The sequence below is a fragment of the Apium graveolens genome, chromosome 2 (assembly GCF_009905375.1).
Source record: "Apium graveolens cultivar Ventura chromosome 2, ASM990537v1, whole genome shotgun sequence".
NCBI classification, from domain to species: Eukaryota; Viridiplantae; Streptophyta; class Magnoliopsida; order Apiales; family Apiaceae; genus Apium; species Apium graveolens.
This window is the reverse complement of record NC_133648.1, coordinates 233,518,617-233,534,659: the sequence shown is the minus strand read 5'-3', so window position 1 is coordinate 233,534,659 and position 16,043 is coordinate 233,518,617. Positions and strand designations below refer to the sequence as shown.

General features: G+C 35.7%; 3 protein-coding genes across 3 annotated transcripts; 1 reads left to right on the top strand and 2 right to left on the bottom strand.

Moving 5' to 3' along the window:
- Positions 1 to 3,133: 3,133 nt before the first annotated feature.
- On the top strand, positions 3,134 to 6,466 carry LOC141708184 (protein IQ-DOMAIN 24-like). The gene is made up of 4 exons (XM_074511685.1): positions 3,134 to 3,671; positions 4,654 to 4,854; positions 4,998 to 5,072; positions 5,273 to 6,466. The coding sequence occupies exons 1-4, from the start codon at positions 3,324 to 3,326 to the stop codon at positions 6,002 to 6,004; spliced, it is 1,356 nt and encodes a 451-aa protein (XP_074367786.1). The 5' UTR covers positions 3,134 to 3,323; the 3' UTR covers positions 6,005 to 6,466.
- Positions 6,467 to 7,239: 773 nt separating this feature from the next.
- LOC141706197 (putative non-specific lipid-transfer protein 14) lies at positions 7,240 to 7,711 on the bottom strand. The gene has a single exon (XM_074509012.1). It carries the CDS (start codon positions 7,588 to 7,590, stop codon positions 7,240 to 7,242), a length of 351 nt encoding a protein of 116 aa, XP_074365113.1. The 5' UTR covers positions 7,591 to 7,711.
- A 4,641-nt stretch (positions 7,712 to 12,352) lies between these two features.
- On the bottom strand, positions 12,353 to 13,099 carry LOC141697724 (uncharacterized). The gene has a single exon (XM_074502233.1). It carries the CDS (start codon positions 13,097 to 13,099, stop codon positions 12,353 to 12,355), a length of 747 nt encoding a protein of 248 aa, XP_074358334.1.
- Positions 13,100 to 16,043: the final 2,944 nt, after the last annotated feature.

The window sequence follows — 16,043 nt, the reverse complement described above, 5'->3', positions numbered from 1 at the left end:
AAATAAAGCTTCGGTTGTTTGTTAAAAAATATTTTTCTAAAAAATTGTTTACGAATTAACTTAACGATTAACATATTACTCATTCAAGACTTAGCATGCAACCTGACTTATATATATCACATAACAACATAACATAACGAATTATAACATACAACTCTTCTTTAAAGATTTGACCCTATATTCTCTTTTTAAAAACTGAGTGTAAGTTTTAATCATCAAATCCCAATAATCAACTCATATACTATGCATGCAAATAGTTCAACCCTTATCTACCTTATATACTACAAAATCATACATTCATATTCGAATTAAGATAATCTTGAATCCAATCACCGAAACAAATATGATCTTAACTTTAAACTCTTATTTATCCATTTTATCACATATAACAAATCACATATCGACTTAAAATCATTCGGACTAAATTTATAAATCAAAAATCACAACCGAATTTATTCACATAATTCGAACCAAAACTAATGAATTAAAATCATATCAATCGAATTTATCATATAATTCGAACTAAATTTTTTTAAAATCAAAAGTTTCATTCGGGTTTTCTAAAAAAACAACATGCAATAATCAAATAGAGTTTTTAGGGGTTGTAGAAATAGCATCATTGTTCAACACCAGCTCACCGGAGTTCATCACCGGTGGCGGCAAGGGTCCGGGGTTGCCAAACTCGGCCCCCCAACTCGAAACCTCACCGATAAACTTCAAAATTTCAATACCAATTAAATATGCAAGCTTCAACAATTAATTTCTGCAAAATTGAACTAAAGACCTGAATCAAAACAAGAAACCGAGAATATATCATCACTCGACCCAAATACAATCACACACATATACATGCAACCATGTATGTATATATATAAGGCAAGAGAAGTTCAAATCCTAGGTTGAATTTGAGTTTTGCGGAGAGAATCGTAGAGAATAAGAGGAGAGAGACATACCGAGAGAGAGGGGGGAGAGAGAGTTCGAGAGAGAAACAGAAAGCGAGGGGGGAGGATGGAAGGAGGGAGTTATAAGGTGAGAGGGAAGGGGTATTTTGGTAATCTCACAAATAAAAATCCGTTTTTCTCTTTTTCTTTTTCTTTTATACTAAAATCTATAAACTCCATTTAATAATATTAAAATGGCTTTGTAAAATCTGAAAATGCCACAAATTATATTTTTAATACAAAGAATATTAAATTAGCTATCTCCCCATATTTTTAAAATAATTTTTGAGCAAACGAATTATTTCCTATGAATTTTACAAATAAAACTCTGATAATAAAACAAACTCTGGAAAATCATTTTAAAATATCAAAATATCAAAATAAATCCAACTATCATTTTTTTTAAAAAGTCTCTAGGACCATTACAGTGATAATAAAATAAATTTCAAATCTTGATCATACTCTGGTAATTTTATAAAAATAAATAAGAGTCAACTAATCCTCATTTTACTAAATAAGCCCCTTTCAAAATATTTAAAACTCCCGAATCACAAACGTAAATATCAAACAACAAATATTCATCTAATAATATCAATCACAACTAGTAATTATACACTTTTTTACACATTATTTCTATTTTATATATATTTGCATATCAATATTAGAAATCTGACACTTTTAAAATAACGATACAATTTGTAAACTCCAATTCAAACAATCATAGATACACATAATACTTAACATTTCCATAACATAGCTCACAAATTATCTTATCCTTAATCCTTTTTCATTTAATCCATCTTTCGTATAGCGGATCTCGTTCTACCTGACGGCCCGACAAAAACATAGCTTATGTATTCCGTTGACGTAACAAATTGGAACAAGACATTTTATGTTCCCTTTTACTATTTCACAGAAATTACGCGTAAGCCACAAACTTATATAACTTTATATTTAAATCCACAATTAGATCACAAAAGTATATTTTATTCATATAATTACATCGCTAAAATCCCAATTATTACATCAAATTTTCTTCGATAATTTTTTCCGAAAATATTTTGGAGAAAATTTTTCGGGGATAATTTCTCTGAAATATTTTGAGAAATGTTATCTGAGAAATGTTCGGGGAACATTTTTTGAGAAATTTTAGGGACGAGAACTTTTTTTTCGAGAAAATCTCGGGAAAAATCGACAATATTTTGGGACTAAAAATTTTTCAAGAAACTTTTTGGGACGAAAAAAAAATTCCAAGAAAAATCTTGGGAAAATTTCGAAAACAAATTTCGGTTCCCGAGAAAATTTTAGGTGTTTAGGACCGAAAATTTTTCAAGGGAAAATTTGAGAGAAAATTTTCGGGAGAATTTTCGAGAAAAAATACATGAAAAAATAGGGAAAATTCTCTAGAAATTTTTCGACAAATTTTTTTGGGACCGAAAATTTATCCCGAGATCTAGTGATTTTTTCCAAGAAAATATTTCTACAAAATTTTTTGAGTAATTTTTCCCAAGAAATTTTTCAGAACCGAAAAATCTTTCCAAGAAAATTCTCGGAAAATTTTTTCCAACAAGAAAAATTTTTGGGGACCCAAAATTTTTCCGAAAAAAACTCGGAAACACTTCTTAGCCCGGAAAGTTTTCCGAGAAATATTTTGAAGGGAATTTTTTCCACAAAAATTTTCAAAATCCTTATAATATTATTTCGAAAAATATTTCAAACAAACATATTTTCAAAAAAATATTTTTCAAAGTGAAGTTATTTTCAGGAAATAAAAGGAGCCTAACATGATAGCCTAACAACAAAAAATCATTAAAAACAATTCGAATCTGATATGCATTTGGAACACTTGAATAATGCAATTAGGTTCGTAAACACAGTTATCATTATTACCACGTTCAAATATTTTTTTGTAGTTGCTTTAGGACCTCAGTGAAAAAATCAACGTCCTCACACAGTACATAGAGAGGCCGATCGGTGATGCAGTAGTTTTAACCGAAATGGATAAGGTTCACCCTGCCATGAATGAAAAAATAACAAAGTATAGACCAGCAGAACAGAAGTAGGTGTAAGAAGTTAGTTTTGTCAGAACAGTAGTATAAAGCGAAGAATATTTAGAAAGTTTAGCAGATTAGTAAATCCAATTATTGAAAAAACACTACTGTTTTCCTTTTCTGGTAATCTTTTTTACTCTTACAAAACATCTTGCGCTTTAAATTCTCGTGTTCAGGGTCCCATATTGTTAAACTACATAACATATCCACCTACCTCTACCACATACTTGAATTCTCTCCTCTCCTCAATCAATCATATATTCATATGCATTGCCAGTTTGCCACCGACATACATTGCATTTAGACAGGCTTGTTTGCATTATTATGAGTGATGGGCAGGACTTCTAGGTGGTTCCGTTCTTTACTTGGTTCTAAAAAAGCGTCTGGTAAGCGCGGTGGCTTGGGGACTAATGGTTCGACTTGTTCTGAGGCTTCCAGTTATCCGCATGGTTTGGATGCCAATAAGCATGCTATAGTCGTGGCTGCTGCTACTGCTAATGCTGCTGAAGCTGCTCTTGTCGCGGCTCGTGCTGCTGCTGAGGTTGTTAGACTTACTGCTACTTCTGGGACTGGGAGGACCAGAGTAGCTACTGCTTCTGCTGCTGATAATTATGCTGGAATGGAACGGAGGCGCCACTTGGCTGCTGTGATTTTACAGTCAGCTTTTCGAGCTTATCTGGTTAGTGCCACCTATTTGCTAGTTGAATTTTGTTTAATTGACGGATCTATAGATTGTAAAAGTTGCTTATTGTTTCTTAGCAATGCTAGAGATTGTAAAACAATTACTCCATCAAACATGACTTTAACCATTGACATGTACCAAATGATGATGTGACAAAGAACTACTTAACTATTGACATGATAAATAATTATATATTGTTCATTGTCACATCATCATTTAGTACACATTTGGTAAATATTTCAGGATCTCCGCTATTTTACTCGTTTTTTCTGCATTATGGTTTTGCAAAATCTAGCGAAGAATTTTTATCATTTTCTTATCACCAATTGGCACTTTTAGGAACTTTAATTTTTTATGATGAACAGGTTGAACACTGAAATTCGATTCTTCGACTATTCAGTGCTAGAATAGATCATGAACTTAAATTTTTATGCAATGATTTACTGCTACTTAAATTTTAACATATGAAGTGCTCCTAACTTCTCTCGAAGTTTCGTTTACATAATCTTTGATTAGTTTTGTGGATAGAAGATGAGAAAGTGCAGCAGTCTAACAGAACCACTCTAACTTGCAAACAGGTTCATATAAAGCGATATATCTTGATATCACCAACCCATTCTGTTTTAATTCTTTAAGCTTCTTTGTGTTAGTGCCTTGGTGGTTTCTGTCCCCCATTGCTTTTAAACTGCTTGTTGCTCTGATAATCCTGTATTTTTCATTGCTCGGACGCCTAATGCTGGCCTAATCTTTATTATTTGGATTTAGTATTATTTTTCCACTAACAACTGAATTTTTTAGACTTGATACAATCAATTTACAGCTTTAGTATGTGAAAAATCAGACTATCATGTATTCTGTTGGTTGTTACTTGTCCACATGCGTTGTATCATTTAACGGAATATAGGAAATTTGAGAACAGATATCTATCTTACTGTGCTGTAACAACTTCTGATCTTGTTATCTGTCGTGGACACTTTAGGCTAGGAGGGCAAGGAAAGCACTTAAGGGACTGGTGAAGTTGCAAGCTCTAGTGAGAGGCCACATTGTTAGAAAACAAAGCACATATATGCTCCAGAGGATGCAGGCAATGGCTCGCATCCAGGCTCGAGCTTGTGCCCATCGAGCTTATACATCAGACTCGCCACATTTTAGCAACAAGTCCACCCACTCTCAACACCGGGTATGCATCTGAATATTTAATATTAATAATGAATCACTTTCAGCGTAGATGCACTCATTGGCGATCCTCCCCTGCCACCTGTTTTTTCTCCTACTTACTATTGTCAATCACTTATATACTGGTTATGCTATGGATCACCACAGGAACTTGCATCTCTTCAAACAATTGACCACCATTCTTGTGCACACGGTACCAGGCCTAATGGATTGGCTCTCAAGGTATCTTTCTTATTCTTGTTTTTTTATTTGCTAAATGGCTCTTAAGGGATCTCATACTGTCACTGTTGTATCTTGTATATGAGCCATTTTTAAATTGATATCTAGATTTCTTTCAAAACAATTTGTAATATACAAAATCATCGAAGTTGTATAGTGGATCCTGAAGTTGTATAATGAATTCCTGTTCAATGATAATGCAGAGAAGTGTTTCAAAATCCAACAAGGACAACATTGGACGAGGAAAGACTTACAACGGGTCAAATTTGTTGGACAAGTGGATGGAAGAAAATGCAGGAAACAAACTTAGAGAGATGCCAGTGACAAATGAGTATTGTGATGATGAGAAAATTGATAAGATCCTTGAAGTGGATACATGGAAGCCTCACATGAATTTTAACCAAAATGACCAAGCCTTTCAGAGGTTCCAACATGCTTCTGCATGGAATCACAATGACCCTATCTATATACCACTCGATGCTTTATCAGCCCATTCAACAAAATCACAGAGGCCAACTCGTAGTCAATCTCCCCTAGATCCCTCAAAAATTAGCTCAGGAAAAGTCAATCAAACAACGACTGGAGTGGCTGAATACAGTTCAGGAGCATGCTCAGCTTCATCCAGACCTGGGAGTAGTAGTAGTAGAAGAGGACCATCTATCCCTTCTAGGAGTGAGTACTCACCAAGCTTTTATAGCAATTACACGGCTCATCCAAATTACATGACATACACGGAGTCATCTCAGGCTAAGGTTAGGTCCCGAAGTGCACCCAGGCAGAGGTTAAACTCGGAAAGACCTGGTACACTGAAGAGGTGTGTACATGGATATTGGGATGAGGAGACCATCTCGGAGAATGGTTGGCCTTTACATGCCAACTTCAGCACTATTGCTTATCCAGGGACTGATAGCTTCGAGAAGTTTGGATACGCTTGAGCACATCTTTGTCTTATAGGCTTTTCTCAAGGTTTTAGAATTTTTCTTAAGGTGCCAAACTTGGTTAATTTTTCACTCATTGAGATATTTAAGTATTAGTGGTGGTGAAGTTGATGAGGTACAATATTATGATGTTGCAGACTTCCCTACCAGTTGTTTAAAACTAGAAATGGGCATCACAGAGAGTATCATGGACTATCATCAGAAATTCTTTGAACCCAGGAGCTGCAGATAATTTTATTTCTCATGTTTTTGTGTCATGTCGTATTTATGCATCTGTGTCATTGACATGGACATATGGAATAAAATGGCGTCGCTTGTAAAAATGTAATTCTGTTTTTTGATAGTCTGTAAAAATGTAATTGTTGGATTAGTAGTTCGATAGCATAAAGAAACCCTCACACCCAGTTGTAAAATGTTCATCAGCTCTCTATGGATTTTATGATTTGTTTCGATGGTAAAGCAGCTACTTGTGTGCTCTAGATTTCAATATAACCACTTCTTCAATTCCCTAAACATCAGTGTTGATAATTAAGTGTGTCAATCCAGTGTACAATCCATTTACTAATCAGAAGTAAAAGATGCATTCACGGACTAGTGCTGGTACGTTTTTGTTTTCTACTGATTTTGTCCCGGTGTCTGAAATACAAACAAAATGAGACATTGGATGCTCTTCAATAGTATGGATTAACGGTTGATTACTTGAAGTGCTTAACACTGTATTAACTTTAATGTTTAACAAGAGACAATACTAGAGTTACAGGATTTGATGCCTAATGATTAAAATGTTCTTACTATTTAAAAGTAATCTTATGAGTAAATCAACTACAGCACAAACTCATTATTCAAACTATATAAAAACAACAATCGAGTACTACAAGAAAAGAGCTAGCCTAAATTACATATTTGTTATAAACTCATTTAGTTGCATTCACTTCCACTCCAGCTTCTCATGGAATGCTGCACCAAAATGCAAATTTATATGAAAATTAGTCCTGCAATCACAAGCAGAAGCAAGTCAAATGTGTTTACCATAATCAGAAGCCCGACACGTCGTCAGTATTCTAGCCTTGTATAAACCCTCTTCCTTATGTAACAAAAATTCGAGGGTTTGATTGACAGCATAGATATGGGTGTATGAATTCATAAATAAGTTTTTGCAAGTGACCATAACAAAAAAATAAAATCACAACATGCTTAACACTTAAGTGCGCTAAATTTTTTAGTGATACTTACTAGTTGCAGTCGGTGTTAGGATCGATAGTAAAGCCAAGGGAAACGCCACAGAAACCAGGCAATGTAGCTATAGCAGTTGCATTAGGATTATATGAAGTAATCAGTCCCATTATGCATCTACACACAGACTGCCTCTGTTCCAAAGTGTCAGACAGATTATTAAGACTGGCCATTGCTTGGCAGCAAGGTGATCCGGGAAAAGGGTCTGGTGCCCCAAACGTCACAAACGACGAGCAAGCTGAGATGAGAGCTGTCACGGTGGTGCAGTCTATAGCGATGGCTGCTTGAGAGACACTCGTCGTCATCATCATCAAGATATATGTTGCTGCCACTACTTTCAAACCCTCCATTAGGCTCAACTAATTATTAAATCTTTCTAATTGAGCTCTATGTAACTTATGTGGTTTTTTTACCAATAAAGTTGTATTCTTATGAATAGAATTAAGGTGGTGCGGTAGGTGTTGAATGAGGAAGGTATGCACTCCTCACAAAAGGGGCATGAGGACGGATTAGCCATGCATGTAAGTATACATACGTTTGGCTAGTGCTCGTGTGACTCCAATTTATGATCTCTTTAGTTTACTACGAAGCTGTTCGCCTAGCGAAGAAGCAATGTATTTACAGAGAACAAAGAATATGTCTACAGGTTTCTCTTCAATTACACTAATAAAATTTGAGATGATCTATACATGATTGTTGAAAGATTTAGACAGTTGGACTACCTTGACGGTTTACTCAAATTTACTCAAGAAGCACAAATGATACCTCAGGCCTGCCCAATCCTTATTTGTAACAGAGTTCATAAGTTCGAACATATCAAGGTATGAATACTGTTTTTTGAAAAATCGATAATTGGATTCCAATAGAAAGATCAATAGAAAGAACCTCCAACAAATACGTAGGAGGAGACGTGAAAAAATTATGGCAATTAGCTAAACAAGGGAATCTAGCGATTTCATGAGCTAGCCTGTTAGCATTTTTTCGAATGAAAAACCGCAATCATAGATCGAAGCTCCTGTTTACAATCCTCTATCACCTCACCCACTTCCAAGCAATTTAACTCTTCACCCATGATGGCCTTGACAGTGAGAAGCTGTTAGGGGGAACACACACAAGTATAGAACCAAACAAATAATGCAAAATACACACTCAATATATGACGCGGAAAAACCCACGTCCCAACTTGTATTATTAATCAAAACAATTATCAATAATACAATCAATCTCACCAAACGGTATTCACTCAAGCGATATTTAAGTCAAACAATACTCAAGCATACATCAAAACAATAACATGACTATGTATATGTAGTCATCACAAACTTAGCCAACAAGACATACCTAATTTGATTGCAATAATAATTGTCTACCCATACAATTATTACCCATTCCCATTATAATAATAATTGTCAACACATACAATTATTACCCAACTCAATTATGATAATAATTGTCTACCCATACAATTATTACCCAATTCAATTATGTTTTCTATCATCAAGACCATACTACCTATTGGGTTTAACCCCAACAATCCTCCCCTTCAACCCAATATGATTTCATGCACAACCGAATTAACGGTCACCATCAAGCCATCGACGTCGATCGCCCAATACCTCCCCTCGAACAATAACCCCTCCTTCTAGTACAAAAATATTTCTTTTATCTTTTCGACCTTTGAGTATCTCTAAATCTCCTTTAGTGACTTTCAACATACTGTTCTTCATCATAACAGTATATCCCAAATCAACTAATTTACCCAACAAAATCAGATTTCGATTTAACTCCGGTATGTATCTTACTTGAGTTAACTTCTGAACACTACCGTTGTGACGTTTCATTGTTACCTCACCAATGCCAGCAACCTTTACCGTTTTACCGTTCGGTAAAGTTACAATCTTTCCCTCACACTTTTTAAAAGACGGGAACCACTCCCTCCTACCACATATGTGATGAGAACATCCTGAGTCAAGCACCCATTCTTCTTTTGATCCCTTCTCTTCTTAAACCAAAAGAACATCTTCATCAGCTTCTACAAGGGAAACACTACCCCCTCGATTTTTCTTCAACTCTCTCAAGTCTTCTCTTGCCCTTGGACACATAAATTGTATATGACCCAATTCCTCACAATAAAAACACCTGATATTAGGGTTATGTTTCTTAGCATACTTCTTTTCCGTGTCACGCGAACGTACCACAAATGCACTTCCATCAGATGTGTCACTCGATTCTTGTTTCATCAATCTTTCGGCCTCCAGAAGAACAACAATAGTCTCATCCAAATCTAACTTCGTTTTCCCAACCAATAAAGAAGTCATCACAGTATTATACTTCTTCGGTAGAGACACTAGTAGTAGAACAGCTTTGTCCTCGTCCTTTAATTTTTTATCCAAATTATTTAGCTGGTTGATTAAGCCATTAAAACGATTCAGATGATCTCTTAAATCTCTGTCTTCTTCCATCTTGAGCCCAAACAAATCTTTCTTGAGAAACAGCTTGTTGGCCAAAGACTTTGAGTGATAAGTCTTCGTTAACTTCTCCCATAAATTCTTGGGATTGTCCTCTTCAAGAACATCATACTTGATTTCCGGTGCAAGGGCCAACCGGATCGTTGATGCCGCACGTAACTTTATGTCTCCCCACTTTGTATCATCACCTTCAGTAGGCTTCTTCCCTCCGAGAGTCGCATATAACCCTCGTTGAATTAACAGATCTTTTACCGTACTTTGCCACAAGGTAAAATTGTTTCTTCCATTAAACAATTCAATTTCAAATCCCCCAACCTTCTCCATCATGAACCTTGGCTCTGATACCAATTGTTAGGGGGAACACACACAAGTATAGAAACAAACAAACAATGCAAAACACACACTCAATATATGATGCGGAAAAACCCATGTCCCAACTTGTATTATTAATCAAAATAATTATCAATGATACAATCAATCTCACCAAACGGTATTCACTCAAGCGATACTTAAGTCAAAGAATACTCAAGCATACATCAAAACAATAACATGACTATGTTTATATAGCTATCACAAACTTAGCCAACAAGACATACCTAATCTGATTACAATAATAATTGTCTACCCATACAATTATTACCCATTCCCATTATAATAATAATTGTCAACACATACAATTATAACCCAACTCAATTATGATAATAATTGTCTACCCATACGATTATTGCCCAATTCAATTATGTTTTCTATCACCAAGACCATACTACCTATTGGGTTTAACCCCAACAGAAGCGAGTTTGTTTCCTGCAGGACTTGATCGTTCCAGAGTTGAAGCTCCTTAATCCAGGACAACGCCTCTCTAACCCCTACAACCTCTACTTCAAAAACAGAATCAACAACAAGAAAGCAAAGATTTTTACCTGCAATAAACGAGCTCATTTGGTCCCTCAAAACCTTGCCTACAGAAAAGGTCTGCGCACCCGAGAACACTAAAGCATCTACATTAATTTTGAGACCACCTCATTCAGGAGAGTGCCACTTATTATCCACCTTCTTGCTGACTGAGCTGTTCGGAATTGGAGCTGGGATCACATGGCATTTTTTAGCCTCCAACCATTCTGAGTACATTTTAAAGCTATTGTCTATAGAAAACGTAGCCGTGACAACTTTATCATCCCATACTTTCTTGTTCCTCCATTGCCACACACCCCACATAATAATACAGATTTTAACAACTACCTCTGTAGGTTCGGTACTGATTCTGCATTATAACTACTCATTAGCATGTTCTACTTCATTAGCATGTTCTACTTCACTCCAGTCAAGCTTTTTATCATGCTTGACACTGGAACTGAAATATACTCCTGATTTCTGAAAATTAACAGCCTGCCCCGAGCTTCTTTCATAATTGACAAGAAAATTTTTGACATTTGTAGCTTCTTCTGCTGTTCCTTGAAAAAATAAAAAACTATCATCGGCAAATAAAAGGTGGGACACAGTTGGAGCTGTTGGAGTTATTTTGCAGCCTCTTATCTATCCCCTGTTGGTTGCTGCATCAATATCATTAGACAACTCCTCAACACACAACAAAAACAAATAGGGGGAAAGCGGATCTCCCTGTCTTAAACCTTTTTTTGGAATGATTGGACCAATTAGAGAGTCGTTGAAGCAGAAATTATACGTCACCGATTTCACACACATCATCATCGAATCGATCCAAATTTCACAAAAGCCCATAATTCTCATCCTATATCGAAGGAAAGACCAATTGACTCTATCATATGCTTTGCTAATGTCAAGTTTAATAGCAACCTCTCCCACTCCATCATACTTTTTCTTACTCATATGATGAATTAATTCGAAAGCAACAAGAACATTGTCCATTATGCTTCTGACAAACGCATATTGGTTTTCTGAGATAATAGAAGGCATAACAGTCTTCATTTTATTGGCTAACACTTTTGCAAATATCTTATATAAGACATTACACAGAGTAACAGGTCTAAGATCCTTCAAACAAGAAGCATTTTCTTTTTTCGAAATAAGAACTACATTAGTATAATTGAGCTCACCTGGCAGACTTCTATTTCGAAGCCACTCTCTACGATAATTGAACACCTCATTCCCCATAATCGGCCAAAAACTCTGGAAGATTGCGGGATTAAGCCCATCAGGGCCCGACGCCTTATCAAGGTGCATTTGTTTGAGAGCTATAGTGAACTCCCCAAAAGAAAAAGTCTCTGTTAGTCTCATATTTTGCTCATCCGTAACAGTTCTGTGACCTCCTCCCAGGTTCTGTAAAATAGTGTTATTTTCCTCCCCTGTGAATAGTGTGGTGAAATACTTTCGCACAACTTCACACATCCCTTCTTGGTCATCCACTCGGTCTCCATTTTCGTTAAATAAAAAGCTGATTTTATTCTCTTTCTTTCTTGCAGATGCTGAAGAATGGAAAAAACGTGTATTCTCATCTCCCTCATTTAGCCAAAATAATTTTTTCCGTTATTTTCAATAGGTTTCTTCCTGCAATAGAAGGGTGTTCAATTTTTCCTTCTCTTCGATATAAGCTTGAACACTTTGAGCATCACTGCAATCCACTAACATGTCGAGATTTGCCTTATGATGTTTGACTTTTTCTCTGAATTTATGAAAGAAAGACCTTCCTCCAACGAGCCATAAACGATGAAACTTCAATGAGCTTTGGAAGTAGATGAGAAACAGGAATTGTATTCCAGATGGTAGAGATATCTTTAACGAATTTTGGTTCCTTTAACCAAATTTTCTCAAAGCAAAGTCTGAAGACTTTCAATGAAATATCAGGTTTACACAACTCTAGCATGATGGGTTCGTGATCCGACACAGAAGCATGCAAAATTTTCAGATTGTACATGAGAAATTTGTTGCACCAACTCATGGTTGCATAACCACGATCAAGCTTTTCCCTCACCCAATTCGATGAACCTCTACTCTTTTCCCACGTAAATTTACCTCCACTTAAGTTGAGCTCAGACAAACTACACTCTTCAATAACATTATGAAAACCATCTAAAAGACTTTGAGGATGTGAATGTTTACCTTTTTTTTCAGAAGCATGCATCATGTCATTAAAATCCCCCCATATACACCAGGGAAGAGGAGAAATATTCGCCAAATTGCGAATCAAGTGCCAGGACTCTCTACGTTTCGTGCGTTCTGGATGCCCATAATAGCAGGATAAATGCCAAGATACATTATTATTCTCCGAAAAAATAACATCAATATGATGGTGTGAGTACCTAGAAATTTGACACTGGATAAAATTCTTCCATAACACGGCTAGACAACCACTTCGCCCTACTCTGTCAACCGAGAAGCAATGATCAAAATCAAACTTAACTCTAAACTCCTCCATCTTATTAGGATAAGAAATAGTTTCTATTAAAAATAAATAGGTGGGTTTATGATCTTTTGTTAGATATATTTATGATGGCATGGCTAATGATGATTTGTGTTTAGTTTTCAGATCTTAATTAACAGGACAAATCAGTACTTAACTGGAAATCAGTTCTTATACTGAAGTCAGGACTTAAGTTATCAGAACTTAAGTTATCAGAAGATATTTATTAGGAGATAATATCAAGACTTAGGGAGACTTTCAGATAAAGAAGGCGGCTGATTGAAAGGAAAGAAGATCGAGACTAAAATAGAAAGAAATATGCATGGAGAAGAATTCTATGAAGAATAGAATACTTTGAAGAAAAGATAACTGATTGGTATATTTAGGATACAGAATTATATTCTATATCAATTAGAACTTATCTTGTAACTGTGTGTCTATATAAACACAACATAGGGTTTACACAATATGTGTTATCTTAATCGAAAATATTATTCTTTGTAACCCTAGCAACTCTCGTGATAATTTGTTCATCACTGAGAGAGAACAGTTCTTTGTAACAGAGTTTATTGTGTTGAATAAAATCTATATTATGTTACTTGAGTTCTTATATTCGATTTGATTGTAGTAAACATTGTATTCAACCCCCTTCTACAGTGTGTGTGACCTAACAAGTGGTATCAGAGCAGATCTGTTAACAAACAAACAATTTAAGATCCAAAAATAATCATGTCTAAAGAAGAAACTCCAACCAAGCCTACCAAAGCTGAAGAAACTCCAAAAACCATAACCCACAGTCGATATGAGACTATTAGGGTTCCCATGCTGAAACCTTCTAAGTATCCCATATGGAAAGTGAAGATGGCTATGTTTCTGGAAGCTACAGATCCATAATATCTTGACAGGATTAATGAAGGACCACATATGCCAACCAAACTCTCTGTGGAAGTTGCAGGTCAGCCAGCAAAGTCTGTACCAAAGGAGAAAAGTGACTACACAGCTGAAGATATCTCATCGATTGTCAAGGATGTAAAGGAAAGACACTTGATGCATAGTGCCATTGATAATGTCATGTCAAACAGGGTAATCCAATGCAAGACTGCAAATGAGATATGGGATGCTTTGGAAATAAGGTGTCAGGGAACTGATCCAATCAAGAAGAACAGGAGGACTATACTTACTCAAGAGTATGAGCATTTTGACTCAAAGCCTGATGAGTCATTAACTGGTTTATATGACAGATTTGTGAAACTCTTGAATGACCTGTCACTAGTGGACAAGGAATATGATCTTGAAGATTCAAATCTTAAATTCCTGCTAGCTCTTCCTGAAAGATGGGATTTGAAGGCCACAATAATAAGAGACAATTATGCTCTTGAGAAAACAACTCTTGATGAAATTTATGGGATGCTCAAGACTCATGAACTTGAGATGGAACAAAGAAGCAAGAGGATTGGGAGAAAGTCAAAGATAGTTGCTCTTAAGGCTGAGGTGGAAATCCCCAAAATTGCTGCCTCAAGGAAAGGTAAGGGAAAGGCTCTCATCACAAAGTCTGATACTGAGTCATCAAGTTCTAATAGTGATGATGACTCAGAAACTGAAAGTTTACCTGAGATGGACCTTGATGAAGAGATGATGAAGTTGTGTGCTCTAATGGTGAAAGGAATCACAAAGATTGCATACAGGAAATTCAGGAGAGGAAAGAAGTCTTCCAGGAAAGGTGCAAGTTCTGATAAGAAAGGTTTCAGAAAATCTGAAGGCAAAGGAGGAAAGTCTGATAGAGGAGATCACTCAAATGTCAAATGGTACAACTATGGAGAGAAAGGCCACATATCTCCTGATTGCAGAAAAGGGAAGAGTGACAAAGGCAAGGCTCTTGTCACAAAGAAGAAAAGCTGGTCAGATGCTTCAGCATCCGAGGATGAGGAAAATTATGCCTTGATGGAAAATGTTGATAGTAGTCCTGATACTGCTGAGTTAAAGGTACCTCAAACTACTTATGTCTTTCATACTGATGATATTACTGAGTTGAGATTACATCTTAAAACCATGTTTATCAGTTACAGAGATCAAACTTTAACATGTGAAAGATTAACTTCTGAAAATCTTACTTTTAAAAAGAAGAATGACTATTTAGAAAAAGAGTTAGTCAAATTCCACCAAGCTCAGAAAGATAGAGATGATGCCTTTTATGTTACGGATGAAGTGCTAAAAATGAATGAATCTCTAAAAACTGAGTTAGAAAAGGAAAGAGAGATTATCAGGACTCGAACTAACTCTGGTAGAGAACCTCGGGATATTCTTAATAGTGGAAACTGGAAAGAGGGCTTAGGTTATGGAGATGTTAAGAACAGTAAGGGAACTGTAGAAATGGAGTCTATAGTTGTTAAACAAAAACCAAAGGTAAATCCTGTTAAGTTTGTAACTGCAAAGTCTGATATTGAGAAATCAGAAGTTAAGGAGAAATTAACTTCTGACAAACCAAAACAGGATAAGCCAACTGAAGTTAACATAGGCTTAATGATAAGGAAGCAACTTAAGCATAAACTGAAAGAAGTTAAAAATGTAAACAAGGTAGAACCACCTAGGAAAAATAGGAATGGAAAGGAAGGTGTGAATAAAAGTAACAATTATAAGCCTGTTCCTAATGCTCCTAGAAAGAAATGTCATAACTGTGGAAATTCTAACCATCTGGCTTCTTTTTGCAGGAAAAATAAGAATATAAACTCCTTACCTTCAAAATCAGGAGTTAAGAGTCAGTCTGTTAGATATAAGCCACAAAATCCTTGTTTTCATTGTGGTAGTTTACGGCATTCCATTTATACTTGTAAGGAATATCATAGTTTGTACTATGATTATTATCAAATAAAACCTTCTTTGAAGAAAGTTAGTATTATTCCTTCTAGTGTAAGTTCTGATGCAAAGTCTGATATTGTAAATTCTGATATGAGAAATGTTA

What these genes read in the sequence shown, in the direction of transcription:
- LOC141708184 (XM_074511685.1), top strand. Translation starts at nt 3,324, where the DNA reads ATGGGCAGGACTTCTAGGTGGTTCCGTTCTTTACTTGGTTCTAAAAAA. An exon ending in CCACCCACTCTCAACACCGG is followed by an intron (nt 4,855 to 4,997) that starts GTATGCATCTGA and finishes GGATCACCACAG; the next exon opens with GAACTTGCATCTCTTCAAAC. An exon ending in CTAATGGATTGGCTCTCAAG is followed by an intron (nt 5,073 to 5,272) that starts GTATCTTTCTTA and finishes ATGATAATGCAG; the next exon opens with AGAAGTGTTTCAAAATCCAA.
- LOC141706197 (XM_074509012.1), bottom strand. Translation starts at nt 7,590, where the DNA reads ATGGAGGGTTTGAAAGTAGTGGCAGCAACATATATCTTGATGATGATG.
- LOC141697724 (XM_074502233.1), bottom strand. Translation starts at nt 13,099, where the DNA reads ATGGAGGAGTTTAGAGTTAAGTTTGATTTTGATCATTGCTTCTCGGTT.